The sequence below is a fragment of the Podarcis melisellensis genome (assembly GCF_964234715.1).
Source record: "Podarcis melisellensis genome assembly, chromosome: 2".
In the NCBI taxonomy this organism is placed as follows: domain Eukaryota; kingdom Metazoa; phylum Chordata; class Lepidosauria; order Squamata; family Lacertidae; genus Podarcis; species Podarcis melisellensis.
The window spans coordinates 87,558,737-87,582,681 of NC_138529.1; the positions used below are offsets into that span (position 1 = coordinate 87,558,737).

The 23,945-nt window shown below is 42.9% G+C and overlaps 1 protein-coding gene across 3 annotated transcripts in view; it reads left to right on the forward strand.

The window, feature by feature from the left end:
- The first annotated feature begins 573 nt into the window (after positions 1–573).
- Positions 574–23,945, forward strand: part of SRGAP3 (SLIT-ROBO Rho GTPase activating protein 3) — a 186,886-nt gene continuing 163,514 nt past the window's right edge. For 2 of the 3 annotated variants that reach the window (XM_081901441.1, XM_081901442.1), the window contains exon 1: positions 581–1,512. In XM_081901441.1, coding sequence (XP_081757567.1) covers positions 1,446–1,512 — 67 coding nt within the window. In that variant the 5' untranslated portion in view covers positions 581–1,445. Of the gene's footprint in view, positions 1,513–23,945 lie in introns of all 3 variants that reach the window. The other variant, XM_081901443.1, reaches the window with a different exon arrangement.

Here is a 23,945-nt window from a genome sequence, read left to right on the forward strand (position 1 = left end):
GGAAAGAAGTGATGGAGGGGTGGGACAAAAAATGCCAAGAACCGCCCGCAGCAGTGTGGAAGCTAACGTGCCAAGCGTGCACCCGGAAAAGCTGACGACTGCTTGCGATCTCAGCTTCCTACCTGGAAGGCAAAGCAACACAGAATTTGATTTCGCCCTCCCTCCCCTCGCCCTAAACTTTGCACGAAGCTAACTTGGAAACTACTATTACGCTGCTCGGTGCTAAAAAAAATAATCCTCTGTCAAATAGTGAGATCAAGGCAATTTCTTTAGAATGTAAATCATTCTAGACCCAATTTGCCTCCCGCTCGAATTTACCCGTCCCTCCAAATCTTTTATTTCCGCAGGAGAGGAGGCCAGGCGCTGCTGTGAGACAGGACTGCTCCCGCAGATCTCCCCCCCCCCTTGCACGTTTTTGTTTGTTTGTTTTGCTATGCTGGCGGGGCTGCTGCCGATTCCCCTGCCCCTTGCAGTGAGCCGAAGCGCCCTGCAGGCTGCAAAGTGCCCGTTGTTACAAAATGCGGGAGGCGGGGCCTTGCCTGTGCGTGACGTGGAGCGAACTTAATTCAAGCCCGCAGTCAAAAGCAGCTCCGTGCACCGGCGCCGCAGACCGGAGCCAATGCATTCGCAGCAGCCAAACTAACTTCGGGCGCTCGCTCCCCCCCATCCCCACCCCTCGCCGCCTGTCACCTTCCCCGTTCGGCATCGGGAGCCTCGAGCCTGCTTGGAAAGGGGGAGGGCGTGTATGTCTGTGGGTCGAGGCGGAGCCGGGGATGCGATCCCCGTTTGCAACCTGACCTTCCCTTGGATTACAGCCAGAGAGCTTTTCACGCCGCTCCTCCTTGCTCTGGGTTTGCCTGCATGCTAAGGAAGGAGGAACCTTTGCGTGTGCTGCTGCTGCTTTTCCTTCTCTGATCTGCCCCTCCCCTCCCCTCAGCTGCTTCCAGGGCTTGGCTGTGTATTTATTTATTGATTGATTTATTGGATCGCCGCCTTCTCTTTCTTTTTTTTTAATCGTCCTCTCCAACACAGCACGTCTCTTTGAAGGCTACTTGGGTGCAGGTGACACACCCTCCTCCTCCTCCTCCTCCTCCCTCTCTCCCCCCACCCGCACCCCCGGCGCTTCATTCACTCCTCTTGTTAGTACAAGGGCAATAGCTGTAGATTATTGGATCTGCCAGGTTCTTCTTCTTCCTCTTCTTCTCTGAAGCTGCTGCTGCTGCTGCTTGATCGCCGGTCGCGGAAGGCAAATGCCGGGGAAGGGAGCGAAGAAGAGAAGCTGTGTTGTCTTTGCAGCAAAGTGAAAAACGGAGAAGGCTGCAAAGCTGATCCGGCGGAGGAGACCAAGCCGAGGGAGAGACTTTCTGCTCCTCCTAAAAGAAAAGATAAGAGGAGAGGAGGGTGGGGGGAAAAAATCCTTGGGATCTTGGTAGATCTTCCCGAAGATGTCATCTCAAGCAAAGTTCAAGAAAGACAAAGAGATCATAGCAGAATATGAAACTCAAGTAAAAGGTGAGTGGAAGCTGTACCCTCCCTCTCTCTCTCTCTCTCTCTCTCTCTCTCTCTATCTCTCTCTCTCTCTCACTTTCACCCGGTTCCTTTTCCTCCCCTCCCCCAGCCTCCCTCCTCTCCTCCTTTCTCTCCTGCCGCCCTCCCATTTTCATTGTTATAAATCTTATTATGCACCGCTAATCTTATTGTGAAAGCCCTTGCGTTGTCCGAGCAAGCCCTGGCTGCCGAGGGCTCGCTTTTGTGGACGGCAGAGGTCGTGCGGTTGGGGGGTGGGAATCGCGGTGGGGGTAGTAAAAGCTGCATTGCAGTTGTGTGAATGGTGGCTTTTTAACAGTCTCGGTTCGGAGTAAGAGCCTCACTTAAAAAAAAAAAAGAAAAGTAAAAATATCTTCGCCACGGCGAGGTCTGGAGCCTTCTCGCGAAATCGCTTGATAAATGGTGCCTTCCTTCGATTAAAGCCCCATTTCGGTGTAGGCGGGGGCACCCATCTGTATATAACAGATATGTATATGGCTGGCTAGATTTGCATCTGCATAGATGGAGTATGTAGGCGTCGATTTATATATATATGTGTGTGTATATCTCCCATATGTAGAATGATGCTTCTTGATGTGGTGCCTTTTCCATCACGTCAAATAGCATTTAAGACGAAAGGGTCTGCATTTCTTGATATGCCTGTGTCTTAAGCCTATCTTTTATTTATTTTTTTAAAACTACACAGAGCACCCCCTTTCGTTGCCTTCCTTAGCTCTTAGGTTACACAACCCAGGGGAATGGGTAGGGCTGAGGACAAGCAATCTCAGCTGATCGGTCCTGGAGGCTCTGCACAGGGAGGAAGGAAGCTTGGGTATCTGTTCTGCTTCCACACCAGAACCTATGGATGACACACCCTCGGATGAAGGTTTGGCTCTAATCTGGTGGGATCCGGCCTGTTGTTTTCTGCCACAGCCTCATCTCTCTCCTCTTGTCCATTAAGCAACACCGCGAAGTGCAACATAAAACCCACGCACCACATTGCATCCTTGGTTTTTATCAAGCATTTAGAAAAAACAGAACTCTCTTCCTTCTCATTCATTGATAAAATCAAAGCCCATTAGCAGTATAAACGTGAAACATGGTGCGGACTTCACCCCATACATTGTAGTGTTTACTGTGGGACTGACATGACATGAAGTATCAGTGTTTACGTCTGTTTTGCTAATCCATGGATTACTGATGGACTGATCCTGAAAGGGCAAGTAGTCTGGTTAGCTTTGCATGTGCATGTTCAGTGCTGAATGGTGAGTAGTGCCAGCAAAAGATTTGGGGTGGGGGTGTTTGATGGCAAAGTTAATGGTGAGCTCTACCATCTGCACCAACCCTTGGTGCTCCTCCTGTGATTGTGACAAAATGTCATAAGACGATATGTATGCTATTTATCAAGTAGTTAGATTTTGTTTTGCTTTTTTGGAAGCCTACATTACACTGAGTGTGTGTGTAAGGACTTAATGAAGTACTAGGAAACAACTTTCAAGGTGGTGCATGTCTATTACGTTATTCGTTCTAGCCCATCCTTCAGTAAATGGTCATTGGGTGGCCTTTGAAAATATTAGTTTCATGCAGTATATGTTCACATAATAAAATAAAACTAAAATATTTTTTTAAAAATCCGTAAATTAAAATCATATGACACATATAGGCATGGAAGTACCAGAGTAAAATCAAGAGAAGACTATCTGTGTAAGCACCACAGTCCTTGTAATGAATAGTTTTGGATGTTATCCAACTAAGTCACACATGAAATAGACCCACCCAATCAAATGACTTAAGCGTATTGATTTCAGTGGCTCTAACAGAGCAGATCCATACTCGGATTAACATTGGGTATCACCCTCTGTGATGGGAAGGTTGGCATTAGACTAGACCATTTTACAGATATTTGAGTCTCTAGGGCTGCAGTTTGATGTCCCTTGCCAAAATAGACAGGATGAAATCTGGGAACTCTTGCATGTTGGTGGAAATTTTCCCATTAACTTCAATAGAGGCAAGATCTGACAGATTAAAATGAAAGAGAACATATTATCCCATATAATTGTTCTTGGATATCCTGTAGTAGTTCCTACAGGAAACTTCTTAATCTGCTGCTGTTGCCATAATGTTGTGTTTTAGTCAGCGGTTATTTCATTGTTAGTAGTCGAGTAGCTTGCAGTGTTCCTTCCTCTCATGTGTGTGTGTGTGTGTGTGTGAGAGAGAGAGAGAGAGAGAGAGAGAGAGAGAGACAGACCGACAGACCGACAGACAGAGACAGAGAGAGTTCTAAAAGGTCTACGTAGCTTTAAGACTAGGGATAGCTATGGTGATCTGGTCTTTCCTCTGTTAAATACAGTTAAATTTTATATTGAGAAGAAATGCTTTCAGATTTATTTCCTCTTCCCAGAGCACACTTGGAAAGCTTCTGAATAAAAATAATCAGAATGTACACACTAAGCACAATATTAATTGTAGCACTGAATTAAAACCTGGGAACCCTTTTGAGCAGCAGAATTAAGACTGGTTGAGTCACCTTCAAGGTGAGTTCCACCCCATCATCTCCCAGATGCTTTTAAGCAGGAGAGGGGAACCTTTTCCACCCCAACTCTCTATGCCAGCCATGGGCGTGGTCAGAGGCAGAAGGAGGAGCAGCAGCAGAGGTGATTATTACCTTTCCGGCTCCCAGCCATGCAACAGTCAGACGTGTCTATACCTCGCCCCCCCACGTCACTACTCAGGCAACCAAAGGGTTATCAGAGTTAAAGGGCGCATCCTAGCCTGCCAAAGTACTCAAGGCATTAGGGTAGCCAGGAATTATGTTGGAGGGGTGTCAGATTTTATGGGGGTTTTCTTTGGGTGGGGGGGAACCTCAGTTACCGTATTTTTCTGTGTATAAGACGCTCCCATGTATAAGACACCCCCTATTTTTGGGGACTCCAAATTAAGAAAACAGCCCTCAACACTACCTGTGCATAAGATGAAAAAAACTAGTCTTATACACAGAAAAATACGGTGGTTATTTTGTATTGATTTACTTGATGGGGGGTTGGCAGCTGCCCCTCCCTGTCCCCTCTTGGCTACAGCCATGACTTGAGGGCATGGAGACAGCTGAGGGAAGGCTGGGGGGCAGAAGGTATGGCTTGGGTAGAATCCTGAGAGCTGAATGGATTCCTATGTTGCATGAGGTTGGATTAGATGACCCTTGGGATCCCTTCCAACTCTATCATTCTATGAACGGAGAGATCTGGAGGGTCTTGTTTCTCCCCTGGCCCTAAGTTTCCGCCTCCCTACTTTAAATAGATCGATGCTGCTTCTTGGATCATTGTCAGACCTTCTGAAAAGGGGTATTTTTGGGACTGGGAAGTGATCTTTGGTCTTGTGTATCTGTTTGTTGTATTCGGCATTTTCGGTCTTAAGTGCTTCGCTTTGAACAGTGATGCAACTGTCACAACACATGCTGCTGTATGCTAATTGTCAGCCGTTTGTGTATAATTTGGGCAATTTTCATATTATCGTGCCCTGGATTTAAATAGTTGCAGTACATACTAACTCGGGGCTGGTGCTCTGCCGTAAAGCTAGCTCTTGATCTAAATAGCGACTCCCAGTTGAAGACGAGCCAGTTGGCAACCAAAGGGGAGTGCTTACAGTGGTGTTGCCAGGGTACATGAGGCAGGACTTGCTAACTGTGATGGCAACTTGCTGCTTGAGTCAGGATCACATGATCTACATGGATGGCATTTTGCTGGTGGGCCTGATGTGAGGGCTTCAGTTCCTGTAGTAAGTTGTCCTAAATCAGAGGTGGCTAACCTCAGAAGTTGTTAGGAGTCCCAGCCAGTGGGCTGGGATGATGGGTGCTGTAGTCCAGCAACGTCTAGAGGACCACAGTTGAGCTATATCTGTCCTACATTATACAGCATTTGCTATCACCCATGGCAAGTTTTGGACGTCGTCGTCTCTATATACCAGTGGGTCTGTAATATGGTTCACAGAATGTGGCCTCATCCCTTATCCTTCAACCTTTTATTGCTATGGACTGCTCGAAAACTCTTTCCGATGCTCACTCATTTTGATCATCCAAGACTTCTCTTTCTTATTTCCTCTCCCAGATAAAAGAATGCATTTCTGCTGTTGGGTTATTGCACTGGGTCTTTTTATTTACTTAACGTGTCTCTCGTCTTTGGTATCTGAGCTGGCGTTCAAATGACAAGAAAGCCCAAGCATTTTGCTAAGAGAGCTGACTTGGCAGAGTATTTAATTCTTGAACTGAACATAAGAAGATGCCTGCAAGATTAGATCAATGATCCAACCGTTTCCAACAGTGGTTTCCAACAGTGGTCAACGAGATGTCTCTGGAAAGCCCACAAGCAGGATGTGAAGGTGGGAGGGGCTGTGGAACAGCTGAAGTATTTTGTGGCAGGTCCCAAAGATTTTACATGCTTTTGGAATGTGAGAAAAGGGGGCTTCTGTATCTTCAGTTGCTTGTCTGGAAGGAGAATGTTTCTGACAAGTGTGAGAAAATGTTAACTAGATGCCGTCACCTGTAGCACTTGGATTCCCTATTGTGGCTGCTGTTGGTTTGTGAATAACTTTGCTTTATTTTTGTAGTGTTAGTAGAATCTGCCATGTCCAACTGTGTTAGTAGAATCTGCCACGTCCAACTGTTCATCCTAGGGTAATGGGCAGTACAGGTGATATGCTTTGGGGGGAGGCTTGCTGAGAGGGGCTGAATTCTACATGTGCCTTCTACTGTTTTTTGGCCTTTGGTTTCATTGTGACTAGTGGCTGGAGGTAGGGAGAAGACAGGTGATAATTTACTTATTTACAAGCCACTTTTCAGAGTTAACCCTCCCAAGTTGACTCACAACATTTTAAGATAACATTTCACTATGAAATCTTGTAATCCATAAAACTGCCATCTGAAAATATTATGATAGCAGCAGAAAAATGTTTATATCATTAAATATCAGTTTCAGTATAAACAAGGGCATTATTTTTTTCAAGGCAGCCATGGAATACAGAACATTAAAATGTCAGTTAAAAGCAGTTGGAAGTGGATTTCAAAGTCTATTTTAAAATATGTCAGTGTGGGGGCACTGTAAAGCTCCATAAAGAGTGTGGATCATGGTGACCAGGCTGTGAGTCCTGGAATACCTGCTCTGTGCCTTGCAGGCCATTTTCCCCCTGGCCTGGGAGGGCAGAGCTCTGACTGACTCCAGCTGCAAAAGCTGAGGCTGTTGAACAGAATCATGGACTGAGGTATTGGTTGGGATTTTTGTTGGGGGAGGTTGTTGCTGTTGTTGCTGCTCATTTTTTGTATATTTATTTCGGATTTTAAGATTTGTGTAGAAGTGGTTCAGTTTGGTTGTTTGCTTTTTGATGTCTTGCTTTTTGTTTATGTCTGCTTTTCTGTGTTTGCAGTAATGTAGTTTTTTATATGTTGTTTGTCCACTTTGTATGCTGCCTTTCCAAAGCCAAAACCATGCTCAATTAAAATGATTGATTGAATCATTTCAAGGAGTAGGCACTCCTTGCCATTGAGGCCACCTGGGTATAGTGACAAAGTGAAGCACAGGCTGGAATTCCAGGCTGATCTTTCAGAAGGAGTGCAATCCTCTCCAGAACAGGATGACTACCTAATTCCAGGACATGAGAACCACCATCCACAGCATCTCTCTCTTACTGAGATTCACCTTCAGATTATTGGCTCTCAGCCTAGTACTGCTTCCAGACATTCGTCAAGCACCTGCACAGCATTTATGGATAGTTGCCTTGGACTGAATCCTAGGAAAGGTATGCTAGTATTGAAATAACTGTCAATTAACTCGTAAACAGATATGTGGCTCATAAAAAGGTAAAGGTACCCCTGCCCGTATGGGCCAGTCTTGACAGACTCTGGGGTTGTGCGCCCATCTCACTTAAGAGGCCAGGGGCCAGCGCTGTCCGGAGACACTTCCGGGTCACGTGGCCAGCGTGACATCGCTGCTCTGGCGAGCCAGAGCCACACACGGAAACGCCGTTTACCTTCCCGCTGGTAAGCGGTCCCTATTTATCTACTTGCACCCGGAGGTGCTTTCGAACTGCTAGGTTGGCAGGCGCTGGGACCGAGCAGCGGGAGCGCACCCCGCAGCAGGGATTCGAACCGCCGACCTTTCGATCAGCAAGTCCTAGGGGCTGAGGCTTTAACCCACAGCGCCACCTGTGTCCCATGTGGCTCATAGCTTGGGGTAAGTACAGGTTGTTTTACATGTTACAAAATGGTCACATGGAAGGCATGTGCAGATATTGGTGTCTTATGACCCTGCATGGGTGCATGTGAGCTTACTGTGTGCTGTGGAATGAGCTGGGCAAAGTATATTGTGGTTTGTACTAGGTAAAGACAAATTTCTGCATGAAGTTGTTTTCTGTGTAGGAATTTATAACATGGAGCAATGGTTCCTTAGTGTCAACATGCTCTCCAGTCTGGCACTTTCGGAAAGTAGTGTCTGTTGCACATACATGTGAGGGAACTTTTAAGCTGTGACGATGGGTGATTTCAGTTCACAGCTGCTGTTACTGTGCGCCCGTCTGATCATTATTTTTGCAATGGGGATTGGCACCCTGTGGCAATTGTGCATTGTTCTAGCCATGTCATGAAGCAGAACTTGCTGCATGAATTGAGGCCACGAGGATTCAATGGGTTTCTTCAGTCCTGGCTGCTACTGATGTAGATCAAGAGCAGGGAATCCACGTAGCATAGTCTGCTGTTTAAATTCGGTCCTTCACAATATGGTTGGGGTGAGAGAAACTTCCCTTGAAGATGTCAGGATGCAAATAGTCTAAACTAGCTATAGTCTAAACTTTACTGTACAGGTTCTAAACTTAAACTGTACAGGTGCCTCTAGCACAAGGTGCCTTGTTTGCCCACACACCCATTCTTTGTTGTTGTTGTTGTTGTTTGGGTCACATTCAGTTTTGGTTACAGCTATACCATACATTTTAATTATTCTAATGGCACTTTTAACAGTCATAAAAATCCTGGAAACTGTAGTTCATGTTTGTTTGTTTTTAAAAGCAAGTTATTTAAATTTTTCATGCAAACCAGTCTAACACTAACAATAAAAAATAGTCAAGGTACAAAAATATAGGCTGCATGCATTTTCCATTGCATGATTATCAGCTTGTGTGTAGAATATGTATATTCACAATTGTTTTTCCATCCTAACAAGTCTTTCCAGATTTCACCATTTGTCTGTGGTGTCTTTGTTGTTGTCATCAGGTCTTGTGTCCATCTTATAAATCCATGCCATTGGATGGCGAAATCATCGTTGTTTAAGGGTGCTGGGAGTTATAGCTCTGTAAGGTCAGCACCCTGATCAAACTACAGTTCCTAAGATTCTTGGTGTGTGTGTGTGTGTGTGTGTGTGCCACAGTCATTCAAGTGGTATAAGAGTGCTTTAGATGCATGATGCGGATGTAACCTTTCTTGCATGGAGGTGGATGTAGATTAACGCAGGAGGGAACCAGCCTCAGTCCAGTGGACTAGATTAGTAGATGATCAGATTCTCACCTGCTGTGTGATTCTAAGCCTGTAAGCATAAAATAGCTAATTGCTCTGTTCCTAATGCTCACAAGGTGGCTTTTAAGATGAAGTGAAATGTAACGGCGCCTGGAAATTGTCAAAGAAATAGTTTGGGGAGGATTGTTTGTGTAATGGCTTTTGATCATGGTGTTATAAAACTCTGCACCAAATTACAGAGTAGCTGATTATTCCAGGCAGTGAGCGATCCAGCATCGAAAACGAAGACCTGGAAAGGAAAGCTTTTAATTCTTCCTTCCTCAAAAAGGGCATGTTTTGCGCTTATTTACCTCTTTGTATCAACACAAGATGATATATGTTGCATTAATGAAATGTATAAGCTAATGATAACTTAATGCTGAGGGCCAGGAATGGTCTGTGCATCTAAAATTGCAAGGTGCTTTAGCAGGTCAGCTACTGGGAGCTCAGAGAAAGAAGCTTAATTTGGAGATGGCAGGGTTGAGGTTGCCCTGACAATTGCTGATTGGAGGCGAGCCACTATTAAATTGAAGAAGTTGGGAAAGCACTGGGTTATGAGGCTGGAACATGAGCCAAATGGGAGCCATGGGTCAAGAACTCGAAGAACCAGAGCCAACAGAGGCTGAAATTTAGGATTAATGGGGGCTGAGTGGTGGCGGCTGAAAGCATAAGTGGCATTGCTTGTTCACTTGCCTTCCCCTGCAAGATCAGGCCACCCCAAAATGGATGCGACATTTGCACTGAGGGTTCCTGCCATCTTAATGTGTAGTTCTTTGTAAAGCCTGGAATTGTCACCTGATTGAAGGAATTGCAGTTGGTTGACCAGCAGAGGCATACCCAGGGGCAGGCAAAACTGGCCTTCGCTTGCAGTGTAGGCCCATGGGTGAGGGCGCAAAAATCACCTATCAGTCATTGGAGTCCTCGTGCAACACCTGGAGCGTCCCCTTGGCTCAACACTAGAGCACCTGCTTTCCCAGCAGAAGGAATCCGCCAGGATCTCCAGCAGGAAAAGGTGTTGGGATGGAAAGGGATCCTTGAAGCAGCTTCCAGGCAGAGAGCAACATGGGCACCCCATCCAGCCCTGGTGCGTTCCTCTTGTCCAGGCAGTCTCATCTGCTTCTCAGTTGTTGTTTTTGTGGGCTTGGTCAATGTAGACAATACTGGCCAAGATGGACCAATGGTCTGACTCAATATAAGGCAGCTTCCTATGTTTTACATTTACTCCTGAATGTGGCTACATATCTTGGTTCTGAAGCAAGAAGCATTTTTTTTTTTAATGTCTTACAGATGTAGACCAACATTAGAATGGTCATTTCCTTCTGTATGTGAAAGAAGGTGAGATATCTTTAAAGGCGGCACTTGCAGATTGTGATTTTGAAAATAAGTACTTCTGTCAGTTGGGAAGCAATTTTTTAAACGTTTAGTAGAATCTATGGGGAAAGTGTCCCCTAAATACTGTTTTGCAATCTGTTAGACTCATATTAATTTCAAATGTTTCAGTCCTACTAGTTTTGGCTTTAGCCAACAGGAAACATTGGAATGGAATGGAGCAGGGGCTGTAGGCCGAGGTGTGATAAGACAGAACTAGGCCTAGAATAAAATGAGGTCAGATATTAAATAATGGACATGATATGAGGTGCCAAGTTGGACAGCATCTTTGGACAGCAGCAGTGTTGTAATGGCAGCAGTTCTCTTTTCTGTGTTTTCTGTATGGTTTCTTCCCTCTGAAGGCCTAAACTGAAAATAATACTTTTGCCAAAACTTGACAGCATTATAATCTCTAGTAAATCCTACAAATGCCAGCTCAAGTCTGGGACTCAAACCATCTGGTTCATAGGTGGCGTTCTGTCCTGCAGTTGGAACAGTTTAGGCCAGTTGTGGTTCTGTATTTCTTCTGTTGGCTGCTGTAGTTCATAACAGATCGATAGGTGGGATATAAATTTGAGCATATTTTTCAAGGCAGTTAGTATTTGGGGGAAAATCCTTCTCCTTGCAATCTTGAACATTCAGGAAAGGGGTCCAAAAACCTTTAGTTAAAAGCCCTCTTGCCTTTTGAAGTTCTGACAGCAGTGATGGCAGCCTTCCAACACCATGGTCTACAATTGATAACACACACACCCACACACACACACCCACACACCCACCCACACACACACACACACACCCCCCCCCACACCATTATACTTCCCAGCCCTTGTTTCAAAGTACTGCTTTAGGCAAAAGCTCTTTGAAAGCCAGTGTGAGTGGTGTTATGGTGTCTTTTTGTCTGTACCAGATTGTATCTCTAAATTGGGTGTTTCCCTTAAAAATTTGTCATCTTAAACTCCTCAGGGGCCATAGTTCAGTCGTAGAGCATCTCTTTCGTATGCAGAATGTCTCAGGTTCCATCCTCAGCATCGTAGGGCTGGGATAGAATCCTGCCTGAAGAGCTGCTCTTGGTATCAACAATACTGAGCTAGATAGGCCAATGGTTTGACTCAGTATAAAGCAGCTTCCCATGTTCGCCTCTATGTTAAAAGATAAAGGGTTGTTTGAAGATAATTCTGAAGATTTGTATCTAGCACATTTTTTATGAGAAGTGAGATGCTGGGGCTCATATCTTGATAAAAGTGCTATGGATACCAGCACAAAATGGTTACCATGGGCAGCAAAAAACGTGGAGGTACTGTACTGTCACACACAAAAATAACTCTCTATACATATCATGCTTAGGTTTCAGTTACAGACTCTCTAAAAAGAATGACTCCTCCAAAATGAAGTAGGCTAGTAAGGAGGAAGGGAGGGGAGAGAAATCTAATAGAAACAGCATGTTGGCAGTAGAACAGCTGACATATGAAAATGATAATGAGAGAAAATTGAAGAGGCATGTCCCCCTCTACTAGGGATGGGGCTCAACATCTGAGCAGAAGGCTGCAATGTCTTGCAGAATGCGAGATCAAAATGAGAGGTTTGGTAAACAGAAGTTTGCACATTATTTCCAGGAGAGAAATATGCCTGGCTGGCTTGAGATAAAGGCAATGTAGATGTGAGGTACCTGCACCAAAAGGAGAAATCTAGTACAGAGTAGGTGACAGCCAGCATGCATACATTCAAAAACATGCATGCACTCCATGCATTTTATTACAGTGGAAGGCTCCAAGGCATTCAATAGGCTCTGACAAATATTATGGCTATATTAAATGGCGGTTTTCTGATCCATTGTATCAGGAGCTATAAAGGAAGGAGCTCAAGTGTGAATCTGTGCTCTGTAATCCATTAACCATCAAGTGATAAACTAGACTATAAACAGAAAACCCCCACAGAGCGAGTGAAGGCACACTTAGTGCAGCCAGATCCAAACATGAAAAGATACCATTATGAAACAGATGTGGAACATTCTCTGGGGTATTCTGTGAGAGTCCTTTAGCTTTCTCTCCTCCCCAGTTTTTTCTTTTAACAAGGACATCTGCAAACCCTCAAGTGTATTACCTGAATGCAGAAAGTACACTGAAAATGTACACACAAACTCCTGTTTTTCTAGAAAAAGGGGTGCCGGAACTCTCCATGAATGCCTCCCTTGTTCTCTGATAATGGCAATGGTGCCCACCTGAGAGGTGCCAGAACAGAATTCTGTTGAGTTCTGGCTGGGAATAAAGCTACACACACAGAGTCAGTACTCAAAGGAGTTCAACTGTTTCTGTGTAGCACATTGCCTAAATTCAGCTGAGGTTCTCCCACAATAAACAATGGGAACTCCTTACCTTCCAACTGTTGGTATGACAGATTGGAAGTCTTTAGCAGATACTGCTTGCCTCCAGTTTCAGGAAACAGCATTTGATTTCTGGAGGTTGGGTACTCCTTCCTCTGATCCCATCTTGAATCCAAGATGGCTAACCACAGTAAGAATATGGAAGAGGAGGCCAAAGGTTGTTAAAATGTTCTCTTAGCAGGGTTGGAAGGGGATGGATAGCAGAAAATGAAAGGACAGTCTCCCCTAACTGCTTCTCAATGATCAAAATCTGCAAGAGAGACTTTGAGAAGAACAAAATTGATTCGACCAAAATTTTGTGAAATTATCCCAGTAATTTGAGGACAGATGCTTTCATAAAAAAACCCAGATTCTGTTTGTTTGAATGGTTTCACTCATTCATCAGCAAATTTACTTGGGAGTGGGGCTGGGCAAAGCCACTGAGTCTAAACCTTGCCGTTCAGAAGGTCGGCGGTTCAAATCCCCATGACAGTGTGAGCTCCCGTTGCTCGGTCCCTGCTCCTGCCACCCTAGCAGTTCGAAAGCACGTCAAATTGCAAGTAGATAACTAGGTACCGCTCCAGTGGGAAGGTAAACGGCGTTTCTGTGCACTTCTCTGGTTTCGGTGAATGCCACAACTCCAGAGTCGTCTGCGACTGGACTTAACTGCCAGGGGTCCTTTACCTTTACCTTTTTAGGGCTGGGCAAATCTGTCACTTTCTCATTTTTCCAATTTTGAGTTGAGTTCTCCACATTTCCGCAACAGCTTATGAATTGTTTTTTTAAAGTCCTCATGAAAATTAACTAGCATTTTAGTGTGAGTTTCTGTTAATATACATTTTCATACACAGTTTTGCCTTACGTACATATTTCTGCAAATCATATTTCTATAATTATATTTTCCAAAATGTTTATTTGTGTACATGTTCACTAACATATGCAGCTGTATATGCATTTACCGTAGTACACATTGCTTGTTCTAGAGAACTGCATTGCATAATTTGGAGAAGTCTGCAGTTTGAAGGGTCGCTCTGCTTTGCAAAGAGCGAACTGGGTAGACTTGCCTTTAGATACTATCTGAACCCAATCTTTCGCTCCCACCCCTTCTTGGCAGTTAGTCACGTAACGTTGGAACCCAGTGAGACTTGCTTCTGATTAATAACAAACCCATCTATGTCTAATCTCTGTATCTCCCCTACCTGCCGTACCCCCAAAAAACATGGGATACCTTTTAAACATTTGGATGTGCATTCAAATAGAACATCTTTGGAATTTTTGTGAGACATGCTCATCAAAAAGGAAGGGAAAAAAGAAAGAAATCCATCTGTAAAAACCTATTTCTTAGTAGTTGAGGTTTAAAAATAACTGTACTGCAACTCTTGGAAAAAATGAGCTGCTCTAGGGGTGCTGTGCCCACTCTGGCTGTTCTCATTTGCACCTCTCCTGCAGATATTCATTCAGCTGATGCCCACCCTAGCAGTAGCCCCCAGTGTGTGACGAAGGAGGCAGACATTTTTATGGTGGCAGGCATTTTTAATTTTCTAAAATTAAAAAATGACCTCAGAACAGGCTTTGTTTGTTTTTGGAAAAATGAAATTCTAGGCACTTGGATCCCCTCCCCCAAAATAATTTTGTATCTCCATCAAAAAGAAGAAGCAGGTAATTTTCAATTATAGATGAAACTTCTCAAAAATATCATTGTCTGCATGTACTTTTGTAAACATTTGTCCATTTGGCATAGCCCTGGAGTGAACTTGCCATTTTGTGTACTCAAGTGCTAACGTTCAAACCCTGACCGATCTCCGACTCTCCTCATTCATTAGAGAAGTCGCAGACAGTGAAACACAGCCTCCTTTCAGAGGTGGACAGTGCAGCCACATCATTACTTCTGATGGCTTTAATGGGATTTATGTAGTTCCACTATTAAACGCCCACTAAAGCCATTATCCAGGAACTTCTCCCAGGCCAACTAAAGCATTTCTAAGAGAGCTGATATGTAAGAATGAAAAGAGCACAACTTCTGTCTATTTTTTTAGATGGACCAGGGTGCTTGTCTTTGGTGGGTTTGTGAAGAATAGTTGTGAAGTTTATTTAGTTGCTTGCACTCTGAATAAGAAGAATGGAGCTTGAGTATCGGGGAGCTCAGTTTTTCATGCCACACTGTGCTAAAAGGACTAGAAAGGAGCAAGAACCGGTGTGTTCATGTGGTCCAAATAAGTCATAGTTTGAGTTAGCATTATATGTGAACGAGGCCAGTGAAAGTGAGAACACATTGGTCTATTCGGTATGGTTTATGGCAGTTCTTACAAAATCTGGTGGTCTAAATCTTTTAGATTACCGTAGTGATTTTCTTAATTGTGTCCATTCATGAGAGGATAGAGTTTTATGAACAGAGAACCATGTGGCAGCCTCATACACCTTTGTGTTACCAAAAAGGAGCAATGCAGCAGCGAGCAGAAGCTTCTTCAGCTGGCTGGAAAGCCAAACAGGATGTTGATGTTTGTGACTGTTACCATGGGAAGAAGGGGGCAGTCCATTCACTGTACTGAGCACCGGATGTTAGCTCAGTGTGTCATCTGACCTGTACTGGAAGTACATGGGAGGGGTTATATTCTCTCTGCTGTTGAGTGCAGACACGTTTCTCTGTACTGCTGCAAAAGACAGAAATAAAAGCATGTAAATATATTTATGTCTGTCTCTTTCCCCTCCCTGGGGATAGCAGGGAGGAGAGGGGAGGAGTGGTGTGTTCTTCTCACGTTTGAGGAGGATCGCCGAAGAGACCTCGCTTGTTTTCCTGCCGGGAATCGCAGACGGGGAGGTCAACAAGGATATCAGCCGGTGCCTAAAGAATGGCACATTCCTCTGACAAGGCTTGATTCCAACACTTTGGACCATGCTTAGGGAGTATAGTCCAACCCTAGATGTTATAAATTTGCAAAACAGGCTGGAATGTAGAAGAAATGAAACTGTAGTAGCACAAAAGTAGACTAGATGGGACCAGATACTTTGGAGGTTCAGTTTTTGCTGATGCAAAAGTGCTAGGGAGGCATTATGAATTATGTTTTATGAACACTAGGGGGGACAGACGGACAGGGAGGATAAGTATCCTAACTCATCCCCCTTAGTTGTTGTCCCACATAGCTCATGGAGGGTGACCTTGTGGAGTGTTTCCTGTATCTGCAGAATCTCCCTGTGCCTTATCACCCTGATTTTTCCAGGGTTCTAAAATGCCCATGGGGTTTTTATGGATACAACCTGATACAAGTCAGTCTCCACAAGACGGCCAATGGGCTCACCATCCCCATCGCTCTCCTTTGCATGTTATTTGAACACTGGATTGTAATACCTGTAAATAGATGCACTAAAATAAATGCTAATGAGAATAAGTGGGGTGGAACTTTTTCACTACTGCATTTTTCTGTGGGAAAGGATCCTTATGTGAAAAAGCATTGCTTTATCACAAAATTAATTCATAGCATCATGAATGGATATGGTACCAGATTGGGCAGTTTCAAAGTCATAATAAACTTTGTTTTCAGGTGACCTATTCCTTGGAAGCATATAATTGCATAACTATTTGGGCGTGTTAAAATCAGTATATTAACAGTTTAGTGCCATTTTCTCTTGTATTTAATTTATATAAAGGAACTGCATGCTGTTGAATTGTAAATATTTTAGGATCACAATTATGTAAGTAAAAACAAAATTAAACCACATTAAAACTATCATATATGAATAAATGCTGTTGGTTGAGTAGGCTTGTATAGGACTGGGCATTTCATATGTTCTGCTGATTTTTTTTCCATAACTGAATATTTTATTTCATATACTTTGGGCAATTAGAGAAAACTGAGGTGTTTATACAGCTTGTAAAAATAACATTGGATAATTCTTTCAGTTTTCTCCACTAAGTTAAATCAACATGCTAAATTGGACCCCAATCAATTTAGGCCACTGAATAATTTTCTACAAAACACACATCATTTCAGTGGTGAAGGGATTGGAACTTATTTAATGTAGGCAAATTAAAGTTCATTCCAAAAGACATGGTAGATTCTTGAATATCTAGCTCTTAAAAATAAGCTTTCAGACATAATACTTTGGTCTGCCATCCTACAACACTTACTTGGGAGTAAGCACCACTGACTTTTATGGGTTTGCTTTGTTTGTGTCATACATATGATTGTGTTGTTTTGTCTTGCCAGAACAATAAGTACGGTATATATTATCAGAGCTCTAAAACTTGGCTGAGTTAATATGCTTTAATGGTAGAAAGGCAATTGTTTTTGATACAGGCTTATAAATATAGCAGGGAAATATGTTCTCTGGTGGTTAGGTGGTGGGTTTTTTTGTTTTGTTTTGCTTTTGGCTAAATCTTTCATTAACTGTTGCAAATGCTAGTTTGGTGTTCATCTTTTGGCAACCTCTATATTAGACTGCAAAATATACCCATAATCATATTTCCTCTTTTGCTTTTTTATCAACAGTAGCTGTAAAAGGCCTTGTCTTTTACTAGTGCATTTGAGAGGACCATGAAAATAGTTGTGAATAGACACTTCAAGCTTGAGTCTTGTGTGGCATGAAAATTTCTTCATAATTGCTCTATGAAATGGGATAAAATTAAGACAAAGTACTGAGGATTATATCATGAATGTGACTTCTAGAAAAACATAGCATGTAAAAAATTTTCTTGGAGCATAACTGCATTCTGAGCAGAGATTACCTCTTATGGGCTTTGCTATGCTAGTACAGTATTAAAAATCACCAGTGATGCTGGAATCTGTTTCCCCATGGAGATAAAAGCACTGGGTTGTGCCTAGGATTAAGGATGCTTTAAAAAACATGGTAAACTGTGGAGTTGCTGAACTGCAGTCTCAGAAATCCTCCTTCAGTTCTCTTGGTGTGTTCTTCCCCATGTCTGTTGCCTACCTCTTCACCCATGCTTGCTGCTACAGGGCAGAAGATAAATTTTGCTTCCTTTGGCAGCCCAGGAGGGCATCTTGGCCAATAGAAGAACCAGGAGAGAAATGGAACCGGAGATGTGTGCTGTTAATGACTTGGGATGATGCTCTAGCATTCCTCACAAAAGTTGCTTACTCCAAGTGAGGTCCAACACCCTGACTTGAGCATTCTAAGGTTATAATGGCGAAACTGCAGTCTTTACTCTCTCGACATGCTCAGAATCTTGGCTTAAGTGTTTGGAAGGCAGATATATCATATGGAGGTAATGGTAAATCTTTTCAGTCTTTTTTTTTATGTTCCTAAACAGAGCCCTCCTTATGAAATTCTTCATTTAGGGATTCCATACTTGTTAACTGGTTACATTTTTTCTCTCCCTTTCCATTAAAAATGCTCCAGGTGGTTGTTTTCATAGCATTTTTGGAATCACTGGAAACCTCTTCATTCTTGAAAACTTTTGTGCTAGATTGGTAAATGCTTATACAGATGCTGTTTTAAAATTGTTCTATTCTGGGGTGGGTTTTAAAAAAATATTTTTGCTTCGAGCAATCTCTCCTGTCCTCGCTTCATTTATTACAAGATGCATTGAGGATTGCTGTGAATTAACAGGAATTTAATACAACTGAACAACACTGCCTTTATTTGTTCATTAGGGCAGTGTGATAGAGTCTGAGTGAGATAGTAAAGAGAAATGAAATAATAAGGAAAAGGCAGACTTTTCCTCTTGGGTGTTGGTTGATATGTAACTATTATACTTTTTTTCATTGTGACTTTGCATGAACAGCAGTGGCACTTAGCACCTGTTTAGAGAACAGACGGACGTAGATAAAAAGGGACTACAGGTGGAATAATTTTGCTTCCATTGAGAGTAATTGAAGTTGCACAAGGACTTTCAGTTGGTGTGTGTTTGTAAGCATAGAGTTTCTTCAGTGGTGGCTGACAGACTGCTTGACTCTTTAGTTCAGAGTTCTGAGGTAGTTGCACCTGCCTTCTTCCTGCAAAATATATATGAACTGTGGGCATTGGTTTGGAATTGGCCTTGCCACATGAAACCCTGATTCTTCTCCAGTGCCGAGCTCTGAGGTCTGCACATTATGGGAAAGGCACAAGATTGATGGCCAAACTAGTGTTCAGTTTGCTGGCATGCCCTATTTCTGTTCAAATAGCAAAGCTGGAGGAAACACACTGGTTGAAGAACTGACTGTTGACCCCTTTTTCATAATTTACATCTTAGTGTGAAATCAGAATCCTGAATCTTAAGCACGGATAACTGTGATGGATGTCTCTGGAATTGGTTTATACCCTAGGGTATATATGTGATGACAGTTTTCATCCTTTACTCTTTCTGTAAGCATGCATTATTATGGTACTTGATTCAAATGCGGTCCACTCTGCATGAGGATATTTGACACACGGATTGAGGAGGCTTAATACAGTATACAGAATGAAGCACTAGCCAGGAGGCCACGAGCAAGAGTTGCACTTTTTGCTATTCATAATAAAGATTAATTGATCCTCCCTAATGGAAACAAATTGAATCTATCATAGGTGCGTCCTGTTAAGCTAACATCCAGAACAATTTCTGCATATAGGCCAGTAGAGTTCAACTAAGTCAGCAGGTTCTTGGAAAACTCTGCCTGTCAGAATCCACTTAATCTTTTGGGTTAGCAGATGACTGGATGGCTATTCTTTCATCCAGCAATTGGAAGGCACTGGATAGCATGGTTGGCGTCATACAAAAGCAATCGAAAATTGTACTTGTGCCTGTATGCATGCAAGACTGAACTGCAGGAGCAGTGTGTGTGTGTGTGTTGAAATGTTTTTATTGCTGAACCATTTGTCTTTAGGTTAAGGTTATCAGAAGGAAGGAAGGAAGGTCTCCTAAGCTAAATACTTAAGGTGTACTCCTACCTGACCTCCACAATCAGCAGGGCTATTGCACCTTGACTGGAGGTGTGCACACAGCAGCACATCCCGCTCCCTTCTCTTACAATTTCAACTCTTGTGTTGGGTGCCACGGTCCTTCACAGGCACTACATGGCAGCCAGAGCATTAATTCTAAGGTAAGACTATCCCTTCCTTGCGTCAAAGCCTTTACCCATCACTGCTATTTTAGCAGTGTGGTTTATGATAGTGACTAGAAACAGTTTCTTAAAATTATTTCTTAATTTGTGTGACTGCATCAGATATAAAACTATAGTGCTTTAAAAATATCAGGAAAAGTGTTTTAATGCTTATGGAGAATATATAATGTCTGTTTGTTTGTTATTGTTTTAAAGCAGGCTTCCTCAACCTTGGCCCTCCAGATGTTTTGAGACTACAACTCCCATCATCCATGACCACTGGTCCTGCTAGCAAGGGATCATGGGAGTTGTAGGCCAAAAAACATCTGGAGGGCCAAGGTTGAGGAAGCCTGTTTTAAAGGAAGATATAGTCGGTGACCTCTGTAACTGCCATGAGGCCTTATGATGTTACGAGCCTGTTTAGCAGTGGTTGCTAGGTGACAGGTTTTGCAGAGATGGAGATTCACAGTACTAGGAGGTTGTAAAGCCTTGTGAGGGAATTGGTGGCAGCAAAGGAATTAAAAATGTAGTTAAGTGAGGCTGAGGGACTGGGATCCCTGGCATTGTGGCAACAGAAGTAGGCGCTTTCCACACAGCTAATTAAAAATAAACAAATGGTCCCACAGCCAAGGTTGTAACAACTGTGATAGGTTTTTCTGCCACGTGTATCACTTTCCATGTCAAAACTGACCCTTGGAAAAAGATGGAAGAGTGGTGCTAAGAATTTCTGCACCTGTGCTGTTCTTCTGTTTGTTGAGCTTTCTTCCTGATTTGCTTGCACCAAGCTTGTGCATCTTCCTGTCAATTGTTGTCCCACACTTTTCAGTGTAGATCTCCATCACCTTTTTAACTGTTAAAAGTTAGGTACTTAGAAAGCAGACTTGTTTGTGAGTGCTTGAATTGCACAAACCTAAATTTGCAGTATACACTTGAATTCCTCCCACAAAACTGTGATGGTCTGGAGGCACCTTTCTGTGGACTGATAGGATGGGAAGAACCACAGAGAACATACAATGACGGGGAACATGGCAATAGTTGGATGACGATATTCTGTGGATATCCTGTAAACTGAGTGAAGGAAGCATGGTAATTCTACACCTGACACCTAATATGGAAGCACTTTGTATTGCAATTGGTTTGTTGGATTGAAATTTGTATTCTATAGAATTCAAATTGCAATACAATAACACACAATATAAGACATAAAAAGTAAAAATTGTATAGCATCTAGCACAGTGCATTGCAGCTGCTTCAACAGCAGAAAAAAGAGATCCAACAAGATCAGCAACAATTTGTAAATGTTCTATGGGTAGGGGGAATAGTTTAGGAATCACTACTCTAGCCCCTTTCCTAAACACTATTGCTTTGCACAGGTGAAGTTTTGTAAACAGTAGCTTCCTAAAGCCTGATCTGTATAAGAACTGCATTTGTGAGAACGGCCTTGTGCGGAGCCTCTCAAATCCAGGTCTTTATTGTAAAGAAGCAAAAGGTCGAAGCAAAGGTGGCTTGTGCAATCTGTTCAGTTATACACACTGCAGGGATAAGCCCTTGATAACAGGGGTAGAAGCTCCCATCTCACAATAGTTTATTTTCTGCAGAGAAAATGGAGGAAAGAATGACAGACAAACATGATTAAGCCAGTGTATTTGCCATTATGGCTCCACATACCCCAACCATGACTGGCTTGAGGGCCCTTTGAGAGTAAGGAATCAGAACAAAGTGTGGTATATAATGGTTGGGACAGAGGCTTAGATTGGAAGGCTTTTTGTCCTTCATTCTTGTTTATTTATGTTCCACCTGTTGTTGAATTTCTGGTGAAACAGAAACCTGCAAAGAACAAGAGGGTGATCAAAGAAAGTCTACATTTGAAAGGAGGAATGTATATATTCCTAAATGTAATGAAAGCCCTTTCAGACATTCTCTGTAGTACACAAAGTGCTGGCTGTGGGAGTGTGTGGTGCTAGGTCTACCATGTTGATGACATCATGTTGTGTTCCCAAGTTGGCCTGTGACTGACCGATTCTGAAGTGGGGTGCAGTTCTTGCACAAAGGGTTTCCACTATGGGAATGGTGATTCTGATAAGTGAGGGTTCTCATTCCTATTCACCTGATGAATGAACCTCTGAAGTGGCTTTGAGTGGTTCAGGGCTTTGTGCCTGGTTAAGTTTTTTCTTACAGAACCTGAACGGACAGCAGAGTGCCAGCTTTCCCAAGGAAGCAGGAAAAAATTGTGAGGGAGACTGTTGTCTAGATGTTTACAGATAAGTGTTATGTGTGTTGACTGTTCCTTTCCACAGTAATTCCACAGTAATTATGTTTCCTCACCAACTCTCTTGGATATTTGGTGTGTATATTTGGTGGGGTGCAGAGACAGAACCATTCATTGTTATGGCAACAGGTGTCTTCCCCCGCTCTTTTGTTTTCTGACAAACTTAATTACATGGATGAGGGCGTTAGTGGTATCTACCTGGAGCAGAGATGCAGAGAAATGGGACACTGCTCCTTAATTTCTTCTCAGAATGTACATCTGCAGTGAACACACTGGTATGCATGCCCAGCTGTTATCAAGGCTAAGGGCCAAACTTGATGTGATGTATTAAATTTGCATGAATGCAATTTACATGCACACTTGGAAAAAAATAGTGTAAATAGCTGTGAGTGAGCAAATTAAACTTTTTGTGTAGAGCTGATATCTTAACTTTTTTAACTCTAATTGATATCGTGACAACTGATATCCCCAGAAGCTGTTTACACTGGGAAGGAAGCTCCAATTAGCTCCAATGGAATCCAGTGAACACAGAAGCTGTGTGTGTACACATGTGTTCATGAGGACCATAGTGTGTATGTAACTCCCTGCCTGTAAAGGGATAGACTTGCAATGCATGTGTGTGTGACTGCATTTGTCTCTGTTACCCTTGCTTCTTCTATTCTAGCTTTCCTGTTTCGTTCCGTGTGTGTGTGTGTGTGTGTGTGTGTGTAAGAGAAAAGAAACTATGTTGGCTTACATTAAGATTAACTATCAATCCTAATATAGGCCGTCCATGTGCCCACATATATTTCCAAACAAGATTGACTATTGTAATATATATGTTCAAATGTAGAAAGGACAGTAAGATCTTTAGATTACTGAGTAATGGATGGCAAGTGTTTATCCCTCTATCCTTGGAGTAGAAGTCTCTCTGCAACTCTATGGGCTCACAGGATCTGTTTTAGTTGTCCATCTGTTGTTATTTAGTCGTTTAGTCGTGTCCGACTCTTCGTGACCCCATGGACCAGAGCACGCCAGGCACTCCTGTCTTCCACTGCCTCCCGCAGTTTGATCAAACTCATGCTGGTAGCTTCGAAAACACTGTCCAACCATCTCATCCTCTGTCATTCCCTTCTCCTTCTGTCCTCCATCTTTCCCAACATCAGTGTCTTTTCCAGGGAGTCTACTCTTCTCATGAGGTGGCCAAAGTATTGGAGCCTCAGCTTCACGATCTTTTCCTTCCAGTGAGCACTCAGGCCTGATTTCCTTAAGAATGGATATGTTTGATCTTCTTGCAGTCCATGGGACTCTCAAGAGTCTCCTCCAGCACCAGAATTCAAAAGCATCAATTCTTCGGCGATCAGCCTTCTTTATGGTCCAGCTCTCACTTCCATACATCTGTTAGTCCCCTTTAAATTTAAGAGACTAAAAACCCTTGGGATAGGGATTTATTGTTTTTTGTTTGCTAACATTGTACATCATTCTGTATAAAGAAAAAGTAAGCAAAGAATATGAATGGGTGTTTGTGCTATTTTGCGAAAGTATAGATCAGAATATCAAAACTGAGGCAGGTTTGAAAATGAGTTCATCTGGCTTGGAAAAGCTAGACCAATTATGAGCTGTGCTTAACTACCCTCAGAAGGTCAAGGTAACTTATAATTAGTTTGGCTCACTGCCAGCTGTTCTCTGCCTTTATTAATGATAGAAATAGGAAACTCTACAGCAGACCTGAGTTGTTTGATGCCCCCTTTGCTTGGCAAAGGAGCTGTGCTCCAGGACAACAGGCTAACACTCGTATAAATACTGCTGTCTGTTGGGAAGGGTGGCTGTCAGTAAAGATGCTTGGAAAGTGACACTGCTAATCTCTTAAAATAAAGAAATACCCTCCTGCTT